Consider the following 18457-nt stretch of genomic DNA (forward strand, 5'->3'; position numbering starts at 1 on the left):
CTTGATGTACTTTCAGGTGATTATTCTTGAGTAACCTAACTAAAGGTTAAGCAGTATTTCAACAAATCTCTTAACTTCGAAATTTTATGTGTAGCCATACCAATTACAATATTATCCAAAGATCTGTTTGTATTAAACACACTGCTTTTCAATGTTCTAAAGGCTTTTAATTCTATTAACCGTTTTTGTTCTTCAGTAAATTAAAATAAAACAAAAACAAAAACACTCTTAGTGTGATGAGAAATCAATTTAAAACATCAGTAAGGTATTCAAGGATGTAACTTTATCACATGTAAACATTTCTATTTCGATGTTAAACACACAAAGTCTCATTCATGAACACCACAGAGTCCAGACCAATTGTTAGCTAGTCAATTCAATAAGAAGTTAATAAACAGTCAGGATAACAATTTACCCCTTCAGTTGAGTAACCAGAAAAATAATGCTAAACAGATGAAATCAAATGGTAAAATACCAGTCATATGGGTGTTGTAAAAATAAAGAGAGGTTATGAATTTATATAAAGTTAGACAGCCTACTATAAAATAGGGAACTAGAGTGTCATGTTAGTTAGAATGATTTGTTAGTATGTATAGAAATACAGTGTTATTTGCTATAACAGAGATGTAGACAAAGGCCTGAGGTCATATTTTATTAGTAATAACTTACAAAATCTTTCTAATTAAACAATGTTAAATTTGACAAGATTGGCAACCATTTTATAATGAAGTTTTTCATCAGTAAATGTTCCTAACAAAAGTTATTAAAACTTGACAAGTCTTTCATATAAAGTCCTTTTGTCAAAAGTTGCTCTGTGCTGCCATTAGTCTGTCTGAAGTCATGAACAATGTTCGCTCTATGATCAAAACAAATCCCTTTGTAGACGTGGTTCTTTTTTGAGGCACACTGTGTGAGTCCTTGAGACAAAGAAGATGAATTATCTTTCCTGATTTATAAAACATAAGTGAGGATGATGTGTAAAATACTCTTAATCCATTGTATACATCCATAATAGACAACTGCAAGTCCAAAGAATTACATACAAACTAGGAGCAAAAAACAAGCAACAAATCATACACATACAATGGGAATCCATTCAGCCAGTCATTTTGCTGTTTGTTGTCAGAAGTGTGATCAAGGTTTCCACATCGACAGAGATGGTCTCAGGTGGATGGGAACATAACAGCTTAAAACATTCAAAATGTTCATCCAAAAACCAGATCCAAACATGTTTCAAATGTCTAAAACTTGGCAATGATGCAGAACCTGATATCCAGTCAAACATTGTCCCTGTGGCCTTCAGACTCTATTCTTCATCACTGAGGACGTCGGTAGATGTGTGCGTCGTCCTCAGTGTGTGTGACCAGGAGTGAGGCCCTTTGCTCATCCATTCTCCTGGACTGAACTCTCTGTATTAAACTGAAGAAATCATCCTGACCTTCAGGAAGTGTACCAACCACATCATCCAGATCAGGAAGGGAGCACCTCTGGTCCTCCATCCTGTCAGACTAGATGATGAAATATGCAGAAGGGATGTAAGTCAGACAGGCCAGTGAACTCTACTTGATGGATGTGTCCAGACTGTTTGGAATCATATCTCTGCCATAGACTGTATAAATAATGGATGCAGTCTTAATAATTTTACCCTTTGGTTTTCTGAAAAGCCCATTGATTGGAAATGCTATCTCCACATAACTTTCTATCAATCTAAGGATAGGCAACGAGAGAGAGAGAGAGCTGAGACAGGCCTAACACCTCCTACAAAGAGCTAAAGCAAGTCCCTCTGTCATTTAACACAACATGCTCCGTATAAATGTGAGCCATAATGTCATTGAAATGTAAAAGTCAGAGGAAAAACCCGCAATACATTTTTTTACTAACAGACTATTGATAACAAAACGTTTTTTGTGCAAGGATTCAAGCAACCCTGTCTTAATCTTTTGAAGCCTGTGCCCTGACAAATCTCTACTTCAAACCACACCCATATAGACAACTGAAATCTCTGAACCACTGAGGTAGTGTACTGAGAGTCTGTACTGCAGTCCCTTCTTATTATAAAAGAGATGAACTATTGTTTGAAATGGCTGCATGGATAGATACATTCATATGACATGCTGTTACCTGGTAATGGATGAGCATGTAGTAGAAGTCCAGACTGGGGGGGGTAGGCTGGTCAGGGCTGCAGGCTCCACATAGACCAGCTGCTCCTGGATCAGGAAGTAAGCTCAGGCTAGCTCTCTGGTCATCTAGTCTCTGACCCTGGCACTCTAGGATCAGGTCCAACAAGGCCTCAGGCTCCTCCTGTTGGCTACTCCTACGCTACAGTGACAACACATGTACCAACCATAGGTTATAAAACATGACAATATTGTGTGGGAAAATATTTTATCCAAGCAGTTTATAGAAACTATGACAACCAGGTACAAACGGTGTTCTGTTCTGTTGGCACAAAAATCAGCCACCTTAAAATATGTAAAAGTATTTACATGAATTTAGCAAAATCAGGTGTAGCCTTTGTTGATATCCAGCTTGTTAATGTGTCCTTTAGAGGCTAAAACATTTATCCCCTTTTCGTAAACCCCCTCCTCTCGAACCGTTAGTCCTGCCACTATGAAGGGGGTCAGTGAAGGCCCCAACCTATTCAGGGACACTGTATGTAGAAGACAACGGTGGAGTATCATCACAACCAAAGGAGATACAATAGACAGACAACAATAGAAAATGTATTTTTCGTCTGAAAAACGAGCAGCAACAGAATTAAGAGTAGGCTGCAGCTCTGAATAGAGTGCCCTGCAAAGGACTGCACTTGGCTTAAACTTGTTGGTTTGAGAGACTGGTGCTAAAGAGTGATAGTTGAACATCTATTTAGAAAGTTATTGTACCTTAAGACCACTCTTTTGGAAATAACAAAAAACAGAGCAATCAACTATTCAGCACACTGACTTTTTACTTTAAATTGTGTGTTGTGACAGACTTTAACAGGTTTGACAGCAATAAGTGATAGTTACCTTGCTCTTGGAAGTTGTGGTTCTTGTCTTGGAGCTAAGAGCAGAACCAAGGCTCTGACCCCGAGGTCTGGTTGAGCTGCCTTCAGGACCAGGGCTGGGCACAGAAGTCATGAGACTAACAAGGGACCGAAGGGGTGAGGTTGAGGTTCTGCTGCTAAGTGGAGACTGAGGGCGGGCTTCAGTCCTGGTGTTTCTGGGACTGTGATATCCTGGTTTAGCCTCCAGGCTGCCATTATGTTGGGGCTGTGGAGAACTTTTGGATTCTGTCCCTCCAATAGTCCCATTCTGATGAGAAGGTGAAGACAGGGAGGGAGAGGGCACACCTGAGAGTTTTTTGTCAGCCATGATGGAGCTGTGGAAGTGTAGGCGAGGATATGATCCTTGTTCTCATCAGTGGGAATGGCTAAACATTGAAAAGAGATGAAAACAGCAGGAAGTAAGATAGGGATGCAGCTGCAGTCAGAGTTTAAGGCTGAATTACAAAATATTCACAGTCACATCTGAAATTTAAATGATTGATATCATTTAGTTCTTGGGAAGTCTGCAGCCTGTGTACACCCTCTTAAAGTCTGCAGAAAGTCTGCTTGAAGCATTTTTTCATGAACATAAGGTACAGACTGCCATGAAGGTTATGAGGAGAACAACCTCTCCCCCCAGTCAATATGTGAGCAGTCTGTTCTTACACAAGCACCAAGATAGTAGTCTAACCCATTTCATCTGGCAACTATCAGTCCCCAATAAAAGGGTTTTAAAAATGTGTTTGTGCTCTCTTCAGTTAATATTTCTACAGTGTTCCTGAGGCTGCATGCTTTGTGCAAAAACAGCATGTTGTTCTCTTTTTTCTGCCTCTGATAACAAAAAACTCTTCTGTCCTTATAGTGTGAGAACAACTAGAAAACCAAATTAAAAACAGAGCAAACACAATGTAAACTAGTCGGATTTAGATAGTCCAGCTTAAAGTAAACCAGCTATGGTCTGCTTGTTTCAGCTTCTGCAAAAGTAGGTCAAAAACAACACAAAACCACAGAGTGTCTAATCACATTTCCAACACAAAAGACACCCACAAACTCACTAACACACACACATGAATGCCTTAATGAGCAGTGTCAAGGCGTTTGTGTCTTGTAAAGGTCCATTCAGTAAAATACCGGTCTTTAGCATCATCTACTGGTCGTTGCAGAAAACTAAACACAGTCAGTTGCAGAGATCACGCCATAAAAAGTCCAGATGGTACAACAATTCATTATCAAAAAGTATTTAGCTACACCAATTTTCAGTGTGTCACATTTTCCTCTGCAGAGTGGATGAAACAAACACAATATCCAAAAGTTCAAATGTATAATTTTTATGATTTCAAACAGTTTGGATATAGTGATTAACTTAACAGTTTAAATTAAAGCTTGTCTGAGTTACTTCACCTCATCATCAAAAAGTTTTCTTCAACTTCTTCTTTCTGCCCAGTCTTCACCTCGGTCCTTTTTTGTCTGTTTCAGTCTTTCCTTCATCTGGTTCCTTCGTCCCACAGTTTGAAATCTGTTCATCCGCTGCTTCATACACGCATGCACAAACACACACACACACACACACACACACACACACACACACACACACACTGACACAATGAAAAAGAGAGAGGGCAAACTCCCTCTCCGGGCTTACATCACGGTTACTATAACAACCAAAGAAGCTGCCTCCAAAAAAAACACACATATACACACAAACACACACACATGCACGCACACACCAACATTCCTGAATTGTTGAGATCCATTCATTCGAACCCAGAGAATGCTGCTTTGCGGCTGTGGGCCTCTCTCTCTCTCTCTCTCTCCCTCACACACACACAGACAGATTAAAGTATACTCAAGTCTGAGGTCATCATTTTGTATCAAACAATATCACCGGGTTGAATGCTGACTGTGAAAAATAAATCAACATGATTTAAATAAATACACCTAATCAATAAAGCAGTACTTTTTTCACAATTAAACAGTACAGCTACAGTTTTAATTCTGTCTTTTGTTTTGTCTGAAGTCCTGTCCGCTGGTTTTGTCACAAGCTCAGTCCAATAGTTTCTGGTTCTGTCGTAGTTCATGCTCAGTCTGTAGTTCTCTTTGTAGTTCAGACTGTAGTTCTTCCTGTAGTTCAGGCTGTAGTTCCTTTTATAGTTTAGTATGTAGGACAGTTCATAGCTCTGTCTTTAGTCCAACTTGTTGTTCAGGTAACAATTCAGCCTGTACACTATGAGCAATTGATGTAAGCAATTTTCTACACTAAAGTACTGTTTCAATCTAAAACATTTAGGAACTGTAGTTTGCAATGCATTGTGGGATGCTCACCTTGAAGCAAACTGACAAAGGCCATAAACAGTATACTTTTTTTTTAAATTACAGGACACTACAGTATTTTTTTAAAAAGAAGGTGTTACCTTGAGAACTTGAAGTGCGGTCAGTAGTGTGTTATGTTAGGTTGTTTGTCTTTTGTTTCTAAAAATATGCTACTGCTTTTTTTTCTCAGATAATTTTCTTTATTAAAATACCCAAAGCCATCAACTCCTGAATGGAGAATCTTTGGAGGATAATTTGAATAGCAGTTTTCAGAGAAGGAAACAGAGGACATGTGCTACACATCAACGAGACCTGGTTCATCAACATGCATCGGATTTGAAAACTATAAATTAGATCTTATTTTTATTTTCTAATATTTCATTGATATTGCAGAGGATGTTTGATACAAACAGATCCTCAGTAGCACTGGCTTGTCTCGGTATTGATGTTAACAAGTAGTTTATAAGTGAGGCTTAGATTTGAAAATGAAATCTTTGTAAATGATGATGGGTCATCTCTCCTAACATTACTGTTCAAACATTGTGTTTTTGGTCTGTCTTTAGTTCGGTCTGTTCCTGTGTCTGCAGTTCTTTGCTCTCCCACGTCATGTCACTATGATGATGTCACACTGATGCTGATGTGTCTGAGCAGCTCATTATCCTTGTTAGCACAAAAACATGTGAAGAATACACACAGATGTTACCAAGGCAGGGCTCCAGCCAGCTGATGCTGCTGTTAGTTATTTAGACATTGTCACTCTGCTTCTAAAGCACCAGCAAGTATACAGAAGAAGACGTTGATAGATACGATAGGATAAAGAACAAAAAAGAAAGAACTGAAACAGACCAGAAAAAGAAAAGAAAACATTTAAACATGCTGAACAGTAGAGAAGTAAAGGACTACTTGTCTCACCATCACCTTCCTCAGCTGCTGGAGGTGAGACACCTTTCTGCTTTTTTGTGATGTTGCTCATTTTTTCAAAGTTTATGCTGAACGCTGAAGAAAACTATTTCTGTTTATTTAACAAAGCTTTTTCTCAGAGCTACAGAAAACTTCATTTTCCAATATCAATGTTAACATGATTTCTCTCTTCACATCTTTTAAGAGCCTTGTATATTTCTATCTACATTGATTAATAATCTCATTTTGACTTTTCAACATATACTTTACAGCACATCTTCCAAACAAATCAAGGTTCAAGGTTTCATTATTCTTTAAAAGGTTGTGGTTGATTCTATATGATATAAAGGTCATATACAAACAACAATGTATATAGATTAAAAATAAAGATATAGAAAATCTAACAAGAGAAAAGATTGGAGCACCAAGAAGCTATAATTCAGTTCCTCCAACAGACAACTATCAATTTGTATTGATTTATATTGTTAGTTGTATTTTATGCGTTTAGATATTTATCCGCAAGGACCAGATGTAAATAAGTTATATCTCGAACTCTGGTCCAACAGATGTGTTGTGTGTGCGTGCGTGCATGCATGCGTGTGTGTGTGTGTGTGTGTGTGTGTGTGTGTGTTTGTTACTGGCTCTGTCAACTTAACTAAAACAAAATGAAATAAACACAAATAGCTATTTTTCATTGACACTGCACACGTTGACCATTTTAAACTGGAAGATTGTTGTATTTATCATTTTCTTGCATATTCCAGCAGAACTGTACAGTTCTTCCATTGTTGTTGTTTTTTTAATTTATACTTTGTGTTTTTCCTTTTCTCTGTCTTTTTTTTAAACTAGCCCTGCTGAATAATCTGCAGTTAGCTTTGTACTTCTTATTGTTTATTTTATGTGCAGCATAACAGCAAGACATACCCCTCCTTTGTGTAAACTTACATACCCTAATTCAGAAAATGAAATGTTAAAAACGATCAAAAAAGAGGCCAAAACAGGCAGTATAACATAACAACAAAAAGTAAAAAATAAGATTCCTGGTCATTCAGCATATTAACTGATCAGACAACTGATGTTACACTGATTCATGATGTTTAACTCAGGACAGAAGTTACATTTATTTCACTTTAATTATTTGTGTCTCAGAGTTTGTTAACAGGTCTTCTATATCACCATCCTGAGGACCCAATCAGTTTTCTACACAGCTGCCTGACCACAACCAGCCAGCTGGGAGGTCCCAGAGCTGTCACCTGGAACACCTTCATCCACCTAGAGAGACACCGGCCAAGTCAGGGACCCTCTTGGACAACATGTGTTTCCCCTAAGGCACAATTTGTCATCACAAGGACATTGTCTGTACCCCCAAGAACGACATCTGAACCATCGAATACAACATCTGTAGCCGACAAGACAATTGTGTCTATTACCACAGAACAAGTAGTTCAAACAACATCCCAGATAACTTCTTTGACACCATTAGTAACCAGAAAAACAACATTGATACCCCAAATCAAAATCCCCAAAACTCCCACATCACTCCAAACATCAGCACTTAGACCTGCAACAGAACCCCCAAAACCTCAAAATATACCCCCTATAAAGCAAACAATCTCACCAAAACCTCCAATGATAATACCACCAATACTCCCAACAGCCCCACCTAGACATTTTGGATCCCAAACACCCAAAATTAAGCCCATAACAACTTTCTTAACCCCATTGACACCCCCAGTTTCCTCTATCAGCAATACAACTCTATTTGGACCTCTCCAAACAGCTTCTGAACAATTTCCCAAACTACTGCCCCCAGCCCCACCTGGACCTGCACTAACCCCCCCACCAACTCTTACTGAGGTGAAAGAAGAAAGGACTAAAACTACAAATGACATAGAGGGTAAGCTGCACCATCATAGTGTTGATTTGCTTATAGCTTTGTTCTCTGCTGATTCAGTCTTTTGAAATTTCAATTAGCTTAAATAAAGATCAGTATGAATTCAGGACTCTGGAAATTAAGGTCTTCAGGAATTTGACTCTCATTTTAAGTTCATTCAAGAGTTCAAGAGATTTTTCTCTTCTTGATGAGCGCAGTTCTCAATGACTGGTTCTTGCCGGTTTGCTTTTCAAAGACTTTTCAAAATCTGGTAATGATTCAAATATACCCCAGCTTTCAGCAAATATTTTTTGTTTTCAAGTAGTTCAGTTTTCTCAGAGTTTCCTTGCAATGGTGTTCACATCTTTAGAAAGAGAACATTTAGTCTCTAGTTTTCATTCAAAAGACTTCAGTTATTATGATTCTGCAAGAGTTAAGTTATGTTGGAGTTTGCTCTCAAAGACTTTTGGGAATTTTGTTATTAAAGAGTTTATTCTCTGAAAGGCAAACCATTGCATTTGGGGCTGAACATGGCATTAAGTTTGTTATTCAATTTTATTATTTAATTTAAATATTAAATTTATTTTTTTTGATAGTTGATCCTGAAAGACCCGTTTTCTGTGAGTTTGGTTCTAAAAGAGTTCAGTTCTCTCAAAGACTTCAGTTACAGGATTTCTGTATCTAGAGGTTCGATCTTAAACAATTCTGTTTCATGGGAGATTGGTCAAAGAATTAATTTATGTGAGACTTTGGTTCTTAGAGAGCTCAGGTTTGCTGGAAATTGGTTCTAAAGGAATTACATTTCCTTTTTACAATCCATTCCTATTTATGCGAGTTTGAGTCTGAAGGGCAACAGTTCTCTGGGAGTTCAGTTGTTGAGGATTTCAGTAGAAAAACACTTCTGCAGCATCAAGATATTCAACATTTCATATGCATGCCTTTTCCCCCTGTCTTCTCTCAGGTCTTCCTCCGTCTCCAGTCCGGTCTCAGCTCTCCATAGACTCAGACTCTGACATGACAGAAAGTTTTGGACTCCAGCAAGAAGTCAGCATCAAACTTTCTCAGAGACCATGCCCTATCATCTTTATCATTGGTAATTACATTTAAGATAAACACAGGCATATTAGAATGTCTAAGCATGATCTGCGTCCTTCATTTAATACAACCATAATAATGTCATCACTTCATTAAACCTCATTAAAAGTTTTCTGAATTATTTTTTTTTACCTCCAATCTAATGTTCAACTTCAACTGTATAGATGTCACCCATTGGGTTTGAAGAGTGATTATTTTCAAGCGCAGCAATAGACACAGGTAAAGAGGTGGGTCTAAGAAAGGCTTTAAACTGTAAGCATGTTTATTTTCGCTTTAAAAATAGGCATTTAACATGGATGCCTCAAGTGGGCACTTGAGGAGATTTTTTTTGCACTTCTGTATTGGCTTCATAGTCTCCAGGTGTTTCCACTGGGCTTCATTTTGTAATTAAGGATCATGTCAGCCTTCCTTTTTGGTAATGACTCAAACTGAGGACATTGTGGTTTATTTAAGGGAGATATGGTGTTCTTGTATTCAAATAGGTGGTCCAGGAAGTGGGAAGGGAAGTCAAGCAGCTCTGCTCGCTAAAAGCTTCAACCTCAGAGTCATCTCATTGGATGAGTTGCTCAGGAGGCAGCTACTAAGCCAAGCCTCCCCTGGCAGGAAGTGGGAGGTAATTTCACAAATGATGAGTCATGCAGAGCTGGGATCACAGGTCAGAGTCAACAACATTTACCATGTAGCATCAACCATCAACCTTACACAGACCCTGGACAATTTTTTGTGACTGAATGAACTGTGTGTTCGCAGGAGGAGACAATATCAGAGCTCAGGCGACAGTTGATTGGTCAGCAGAAGGTCAAGGGGTTTATTTTGGATGGATTCCCTCGAGATGTCCACCAAGCTCTCAGCTTCCAAGAACAGGTCAGGACCAGCCAGAGAGATTACTGCAGTTTTTATGGGGCCAGCTAGTGCAAACACTAAACTAAAACAACTTACATTAAGACAAATATAGCACACAGAGGTTCCTGGGATACACGAATATTGAGCTTGAAGAGTTGTACATTTGTAGTGACCTCGTCTCTCCACCCACATCAAGGCTTCTCATCCCCTACGGTTGATTCGACTCTGTATCCATTTTCCTGCTGGCCTTCTTTGGCTTCTTTGAGATGGTCAGAATTCTCTCAAACTTAATTTGCTTTTAATCTGTCTCTTGATCCAAAATGACCATCACTGTCCACACTTCAGACTATCAAGATTCATTACTTTGGGCCTTTTTGTCTGAAACCTCTGCAGCATGCTTGGAGGCCTTCTCTTACCTTCAACACATACCTGTCTCAATGTACAATATGAAATCACATCTATTGTTGACACACATGTTGTTGAGGTGTGGTCCTTGCTCATGAATGAAAAGTAAATTCTGTTCATCCTGCCCTCGGTGTTCAGATTGGCTCTCCTGATCTGGTGATGCTCTTGCTCTGCTCCAATGAAACTCTGCGCTGTCGTCTACAAAGACGAGCCACTGAGCTTGGCCTCCTAGGAGACAGTAGCTATGCCCTGCGGAAACGCATTGACTCATTTCAAAGAGACATCATCTCTGTCAGGAGATACTACAAACAGCTAAACCTGCTGAAACAGGTAGGCTAATTATACAATCATATCCACTGACACAGGTAAATAACACCCCTGTTACAGTACCTTACTAAATCTCCTTTTTGAGAATGGTACACCTGCTGAGTCAAAGACATGCCTGCTGATACAGCTACACCTGCAAAAAACATGTATGTATACCTGCCAAGGGACTGTATATGTAAATTTGTCTGTGGAAAATACACATTGGGGCTAGAAAATTAAATATGTTGTTGCTTTCACACAGTTGGAATTGTGCCTGTGTGTGTGTGTGTGTGTGTGTGTGTGTGTGTGTGTGTGTGTGTAGGTGGATGCAGACCGAGATGAGGACCAGGTATTTGCTGATCTAAAATCAATCATCATAGAAAAACTGCCTCAGAAGGAGTCATCAGGTACTCAAATCAATAATGCAGTTAATTTGTCTTTCAAACACACACACTAATACTAATTTGAGTAAGTCAGCTAACTATTGATTTAGATATCAATACACTAAATGATAGATTTTTTATGTGCTTTCAGATTTTGCTGATATCAAAGAATGCAGCGGTGAAGTCCCTCCTGCCTCATCTTGCTAAACATGAACAGTATCTGAAAACTGTCAGAATCAATCACAAATTAGTCTGGGAGCAGTGTTCTGATTCAATAATAATGTTGTTTATTGCATTTGGTCTTTTATCTGTTGTGGCTGTGACACATAAATAATAATGGTGTAACCATGTCTTGTCCACGTCAGGAGAAACACTTAGTATGAGAACAAAACTTAAAGATATTGTAAAGTCATGATGTTTTTGAGGATAAAGGTTATAATCATGTTATATGTATACAGTAGATCGTAATATGCAGTCATCTTGTGTGCCATAATATTGAATTAGGTTGAATAGGATTAAATGCTTCAACTGGTTATATCTTATTTCTTTATACTCTTGTTTGAATTCTGGCTTAACGTTTATAAAATAAAGATTTCTTTGGCTTTTATAACTGTTGGAAACATTAGAGGAACACACCTCAAAAAGTATAACGCAGGTCAAGCCAATGTAATTAATATTAGATTTGATATTTTAGTGTAAAGTTCTACATATTTTACCTTTAAAAAAATAAAAAATAAAACCAGTGCACTCTTATAAACATATAATACAGTTCTTAAAGCTTGTTGAAATCAGCCCCTCTGCATGCCTTCAGCACTGTTATTTAAAGACTGAAGGACACAGAGCTTCATGGAGAATCTTTGTCCTTATCACAGCGGGGAATGCTAATGACACCTTATCTGACAGCACAGCAGGAGGAACAGAGACTGAAATAGATGTAGGACATACTGACACTCAGACTGCTGTAAGCTACAACCATTTATGAATCAGAAACAAACTGAGAAATGAGAAAGAACGGTTTGCCTTTTCCTGCCAGAACATAAGATAGCAATCTCACTTTTTTTTTAACTATTATATATTGATTTAACATGTTTTTTCCAGCACATAAGATAAGATAAGATAATCCTTTATTCATCATTCAGGCGGAGACATTTACAGCGTTACAGCAGCAAAGCAGGATAGCAGAAGAATATCACACAGTGCACAAAAAATTAAAAAAAGATAAAAATATAAGTGTAGAAAGAAAAGATGAACATGAACAGATATCTGTTTCTTATGTTCGTATAATACTTTCTCTTCCACATGAAAGTGTGATTCTGATTATTATTTTACGTAAGAAATGAAAAAACATGAACCAACAATTAAAACAACCAAAGTCACAAAGAATATATCTGTCAAGGTGGGCCTGTAATGCTTGTTAATTACTTTATGTACACTAAGTCTAATAGGTTTCTTTGATAACAGCATGGTAATGCTCTTTTCAAAGAAAATATATTTCTGAGCATGTCAGTGGAAAAAAAAACAGCAGTTAAAGAGAAGGTAGTACCATACAATTTAATTTTTTAGTTTGACGAAAAGACCTCAGGGACATGTTCTCCCTCACCTCTGCAAATGATGAAATCTAGGGGAGGTAACACGGTAAAATGTGCCTTTTTTAATCTAATATCATATCATTTCTGATCATGTTTAACCCTTTGATGTCTCATTTGGGTTTTTTTTGGCCATTTCTTTAATAATATTTTTGGATGTTTAAGTGTCCCTAAGTTGGTCTTCCATAGTGATATATTAAAACTTGCTCCCTTTGGTGTGCCTTTAGATTCCTGAAGGTCTGCCTCGGACTTTTGAGCTAAAGCGCTTCTAAAGTTGGCCTGATTCTGGCTTCTGGTCCAGACCGGTTTAGCTCCTTCTGGAAACTTCTTATCTTCTCTCTCTGAGTGTTTCTATTCCAGTGTTCTTCCATCTTTGGTCCGCTGCTCTCTATCTCCCCTGTGTCGTTATCCTCTGCCCGGCTCACCGCCCCTCATGCTGCTATAAAGCTCAAATCCTCCATAGAAATCATTCGTCCGCCCTGCATCATGGCCCCAAAGAAAGTGGAACCCAAGAAAACAGAGGTAAAGAAGGTGGAGGCGAAGAAAGAGGAGCCTCCTCCACCTGCTAAACCAGCAGAGCCTGAGGTCAAACCTCCCGAGGTGGATCTGAAGAGTATTGTGGTGGAATTCAGCCCAGACCAGATCGAGGAGTTCAGAGACGCCTTCACACTGTTTGATGAGACACCCACTGGAGAGATGAAGATCACCTTCGCTCAATGCGGGGACGTTATGCGCGCTCTTGGACACAACCCTACCAATGATGAAGTGCTGAAGCTGCTGGGTAGGCCCAAGGCAGAGGAGATGCACGTCAAGCTGCTGGACTTCGACAGCTTCCTGCCAATGCTGCAGCATGTGGCACGCTCCAAAGAACAGGGCACCTTCGAGGACTTTGTGGAGGGTCTGAGGGTGTTCGACAAAGAGGGCAATGGTACAGTAATGGGTGCTGAGCTCCGTCATGTCCTCTCCACGCTGGGTGAGAAGATGACGGAGGATGAGGTGGACCGGCTTATGGTGGGACAGGAGGACGCCAACGGACACATCAACTATACAGAGTTTGTCAAACACATCCTTGCTGGTTAGAAAACACTGATAGTAGATCTGCTTCTGATGGACTGAGATTCTCTTTGTGAAACATGGCTCTGCTGTAACACACATATTAAAAACTGTACAATTCCAAGCTGTCTCATATTAAACCTATTCAGTCCTTCTCATGTCTGTTTTTTCTTCCTCTATATACAGAGATTCTTTTGGCTTAGAGTTCCTCTTGAACTCCACACACATTTAGGTCTCCACAAACTGAGTGAAGTGATGAATGGAGGAGAGGAAATCGTTTTTTATATTTCTGCTTGATGTAATGTGTAACATTCAGACAAGAAAAGGAACATTAGGCTTACTTTAAATAAACCATTAATTTAAAAAAACTAAACAAACAAACAAACAACAAAGTCATTTGGTTTTTACAAAATAGATATTGAACAGATTAATTGGTATATCATCAAAGCTAGATTTGATACATAAGACACTTTAATTTGTTTATTATAAATGTATAAAAAAAATGTATAACTGAGGCTCATTTGGTAAATGGTAAATCGATTTGAGCTTGTATAGCGCTTTGCTTGTCTTCTGACTATTCAAAGCACTTTTTTTTTTTTTTTTAAACTTTTTATTTAGTTTTTTTTATATAGAGACAGCAGGAACAAATAAACTATATAACATAAAGCAATACAAAAAGGGGGCATACAAATTCTCAGTGTGCATATGGCTGTAATACCTCTATCTATCCATGTTGTAAAGGTTTTGTCAATTTGTCCTGGTATGAAAAGAGTTGTCTGCGAGGGCCATAGCAATAACCTACTCCTTCAAGTCTCCTTCAATTTTATATTTTCTAACTATATCCGTCCAGGTTTTTAGTGTTTCAGAGACAGTAAAGTTGTCGTCTTCCTGGTGTCTGTAGTGCTTGTCTCCTAGTTTGGTCTGAGGTAGATTTCTGCTCTGGATGAGCTCTATTTTCTTCCATTTGGCATAATATTCTGGAGAACACCAACATGCCATGTATTTCAACTGAGCAGCATAAAAGTATTCTCTTAAATTGGGCAATGCAAGGCCTCCCCTTTGTTTCTCCAGTTGAAGTGTTTTGAATTTGACTCTGGGCCTTTTGCCTCCCCAAATTAATCGTGATATTTGCTTATCCCATGCTGTAAATTGGGAGTCTGGGATTCGAACTGGTAAAGAGAGGAATAGGTACAGCAGTCTAGGTAGTATGTTCAGTTTTATTGCCTCAATTCTTGAGCTAAAATCTAAGGTTAATGATAGCCATTTTGACAGGTCTTTCTGTATGTTGTCATTAATTTTATTATAATTTATTTCGTAGAGTTTACTCAGGTCTTGTGTAATGAGGACTCCTAGATATTTTATACTTCCCGAGTCCCATTTTAATTTATATTTTTGTCTGATAAAATTCAAAGCACTTTTACACTGCATGTTACAGCTACCCATTGTTGGGTCCAGCCAGGATGACAAAGTTCAGGCTGTGTCCCTTTGGAAAACCCTTTTGCTTCCTTCATCAACCGTGGACAAACGGTTACAAGTGAGGCTTAGCTAGGTCTGGGCAGTTAGATATAGAGAGTGTTTAATAACTGAGTTATTCTTGTGAAACTGTAATAATATTTGCTTGGTGTTTGACCACTGTGTCTTAGGTTTTACCAGAGTAAAACCTCTTTTGTTTCCTTTATTTGGGCCGCTGCGTCCCGTGTGTTTCTCTGTGAACTCTCGCGTCATAACCGGGTAATAGACTCATTATCAGAAAGACTAGTGTGAACGCCGTCTGATACAAATCCGGCCACTGGCTTCTGTGCTACGCTTGTTTGTTATGTTTGTCTCTGTAGTTTAGTTTATAACAGTTGTTGTTAGATTGAGTTTCATTGATTAACTTGATGTTTCTTTGTTAAATGAATTCTGTTATAATTGAAAGAGCATTTGTTTGTGATTACTGTGTATTTGCACTGTGACTTAGGCTGGGTGAAAGGGCTTTGTGTTCGAATTTCACACCTTCAATTAAATACAGATTGTTAATTATTATTGATATTGGTATTTAAATAATTAATTTTGAGAGTGATATTTGTAACATTCTAGTTGTTCTCTGATTTCGGAGTGGTGCTTCGAGGTTTATTAAACTCTGTTTAATAATAATTATTGATTTACATTAATAATTAGATAAAGTTAATTATTAATTTGCCAACTAAATTTTATATCATTAAACCCAACCTAATTGTTGGTCAGGTATTCGCTCCTGAAAGCCCCAACACCATTCACACACTGAAGGCAGTGGTTGACATGTAGTGAGGAAAAAAACCCGCAAAAAAAAAAAAAGCGCTCTCAACAATAAACTGTTCCTCCCTTTGTGCTGTCAGACTTTTCTATCTCTTGCAATAGTGAGACCACCAGAAGTAACTAATTCATTATACAAATTTATAAGCAGCTGATGAAGCAGCAGGAGCAATTCGGGGTAAAGTGTCTTGCTCAAGGACACATCAGATATGTTGTTGCAGGAGCTGGTAATCAAACCCTTGACCTCCCAGTTGTGAAATGACAACTCTACTGCTGTGGCTCCATTCAAATACTGAATGTAACAAATACACCTGATTGTATCTGTTACTGCTTGTCCTGTTGATCAACGTACTATTTTTTACCTGCCACTTCCTCTGTCTTTTTTTATATTTATATAGCCAAGACATTTAAACATTTAAAGCTATTTTGTGAGGGCGACCTTACAAATATAAACCTTATAATAAAAAGAAAGATAATTATAAATTGGAGCATATATTGTACACAGAAAAAAATAATCTAACACTTAAAAAAACAGAAGAGGAAACAGCAAACCAGTTAACCAAGGTAAAGTTCAGGAAAGATAATTTTAGAATTCAGTTTCACAGTTGTGAACATGCAGGGCCAAACACCTTAAACTGTAATGTTCTTGACCAATGTTCTTGTCATGACCAGAGTGCAAATCTCAAGCTATTTGCAAATTCAGAGGTGTCAAAAGGGATTCATGAAAATATTAAGAGTTTCTGACTGAAAATGGTTCAAAAGACTGCATTCTTCTATTTACAGGCAATGGATCAGCTGAAAAGAAAAGTAAAGAGGAAGCAGGTACATTCGGTCTAACATCATCATCATTTATTGTAGAACTTTTTTTCTGCTGAATTCATCACACTTTCTTTTTTTTATCTTACAGGACATCAGATAAATCTATCTTTCACCCTTTAAAGAACCTCTGTTACATCATGTACTGTAGGTCTACTTCTACTGACAAAGAACACATTAATTTTAGTACTCACTTTAGTGTTCAAAGATAAGATCTACTGTCTTCAGCTGGTATACTCTGTATTTTAATGCATTAAAACAAGAAGTTTCACTGCCTTGTATTTCTCTGATTTATTTATGTATTACCAAGTAAGTCTGTGCCACTGTTCTTGAGCTGAATGCTAACATCAGTATGCAGAGATGATCACCTGACATGTTTTCCATCTTTTTAAAGCATGTTGGCATGCTGACATTGGCTACTTAGCAGTACACTTATAACCCAGCTGGCTGATGCATCTGTAGGTATTTGTTCATAAACCAAAGTATTAGACATTAAATGTTGACCTCATGATGGGGCAGGATGGAAAATAAGACTATCATCAAGGTCTTCACAGTTAATTCTATAGAGTAAAGATGGTCTAAACCATATTTAATCACAGTCTGGCCAACAGCCTCAGGTTGTTTGAATATTTCAATAAAACACAAATGTAATGTTGAGCCCTTTCAGTCTTGACTAAAGTGGTAGACAATTGTATCCACAATATCTTCTGCCCTAAAGCTACGCATCAACAACCTAGCAGAGGTTTCACAAGTTAAACTCTTTATATTAGAACAAATGATTAGTAAAAATGCGAAAGTTATCTGACAATATTGTTTGAAGAAACCCTCTCTCAGTTTAACCCTGTTGCTCAATAATTCTGTGTATTCACTGTGTCTAATACAAAATAAAATAGCCATTGATGTGACATACAAATTGAAATCCAAACAGTCCAAATGTGAATACCAGAGGTGGATTTTTCCAAACCTTCGATACACTCGATCCTACATTTCCTATAATACAAACGGATATATTCCTTTAATTTAAGTCTTTCCTCAGCCCTATGCATGCTTATTCATGACTGACCCGTGGGTACAGGTCCAGCTCTGCTCCTACTGGCTGAATCTGTTGTTGTCTGTGTGCCCTGATTGGCCAACTGAGCATAGAGGTGGGACCTCAGAAATCGTGGGTAGCTGTCAGTCTCCATCAGACCAAAAATCTGATCCTGGGCCAGCTGGAAACAGTCGAGGGTAGCTCCAAGACGCAAGCTCTGATAAGTCGATTCTCTAACAGATGAGTCCACATTGACCTAAAGAAAACAGCAGAGGCGTTAATTGAACAATCACAAGACAAAACAAAGACAGACTGACAGAAAGATAGGCACCTGTCTTGCTGCTTTTGTAGATATAAACTCGTCATAGACTTTTGATGCTCGAATAGCCATCTTGCCAAGTGGACATGATCTCTTAAATTTCTCAACAGCCAACCAGAAGTCCAAGTTCTCCTCGCTGAACTCTGACCTCAGAAAATGGCGAAACACTGCTAGACCATCTGATTAATGAGAAAAGAGGGAGAAGACTGTTTAGCTAATGAGCATTGTCATCAAGTATA

At 38.2% G+C, this 18457-nt stretch overlaps 3 protein-coding genes across 3 annotated transcripts in view; 1 reads left to right on the forward strand and 2 right to left on the reverse strand.

The window, feature by feature from the left end:
- Nucleotides 1–212: 212 nt before the first annotated feature.
- Nucleotides 213–4615, reverse strand: gpsm1a (G protein signaling modulator 1a). The gene is made up of 4 exons (XM_079367149.1): nt 4427–4615; nt 3009–3411; nt 2122–2319; nt 213–1508 (listed from the first exon to the last, which is right to left on the reverse strand). The coding sequence occupies exons 2-4, from the start codon at nt 3351–3353 to the stop codon at nt 1317–1319; spliced, it is 735 nt and encodes a 244-aa protein (XP_079223275.1). The 5' UTR covers nt 3354–3411; nt 4427–4615; the 3' UTR covers nt 213–1316.
- An 8597-nt stretch (nt 4616–13212) lies between these two features.
- Nucleotides 13213–13870, forward strand: LOC306834318 (myosin light polypeptide 6-like; the record flags this gene model as incomplete). Its single annotated transcript, XM_079360160.1, has 1 exon — nt 13213–13870. One exon carries the CDS (start codon nt 13213–13215, stop codon nt 13804–13806), a length of 594 nt encoding a protein of 197 aa, XP_079216286.1. The 3' UTR covers nt 13807–13870.
- A 3010-nt stretch (nt 13871–16880) lies between these two features.
- LOC306841651 (regulator of G-protein signaling 3-like) overlaps nt 16881–18457 on the reverse strand; it is a 33220-nt gene continuing 31643 nt past the window's right edge. Inside the window, exons 26-27 of the mRNA XM_079371598.1 lie at nt 18231–18397; nt 16881–18155 (exon numbers count right to left, since the gene is read on the reverse strand). Coding sequence (XP_079227724.1) covers nt 17922–18155; nt 18231–18397 — 401 coding nt within the window. The 3' untranslated portion in view covers nt 16881–17921. The remainder of the gene's footprint in view (nt 18156–18230; nt 18398–18457) is intronic.

Source organism: Symphodus melops (genome assembly GCF_947650265.1).
Source record: "Symphodus melops genome assembly, chromosome: 1".
NCBI lineage: Eukaryota > Metazoa > Chordata > Actinopteri > Labriformes > Labridae > Symphodus > Symphodus melops.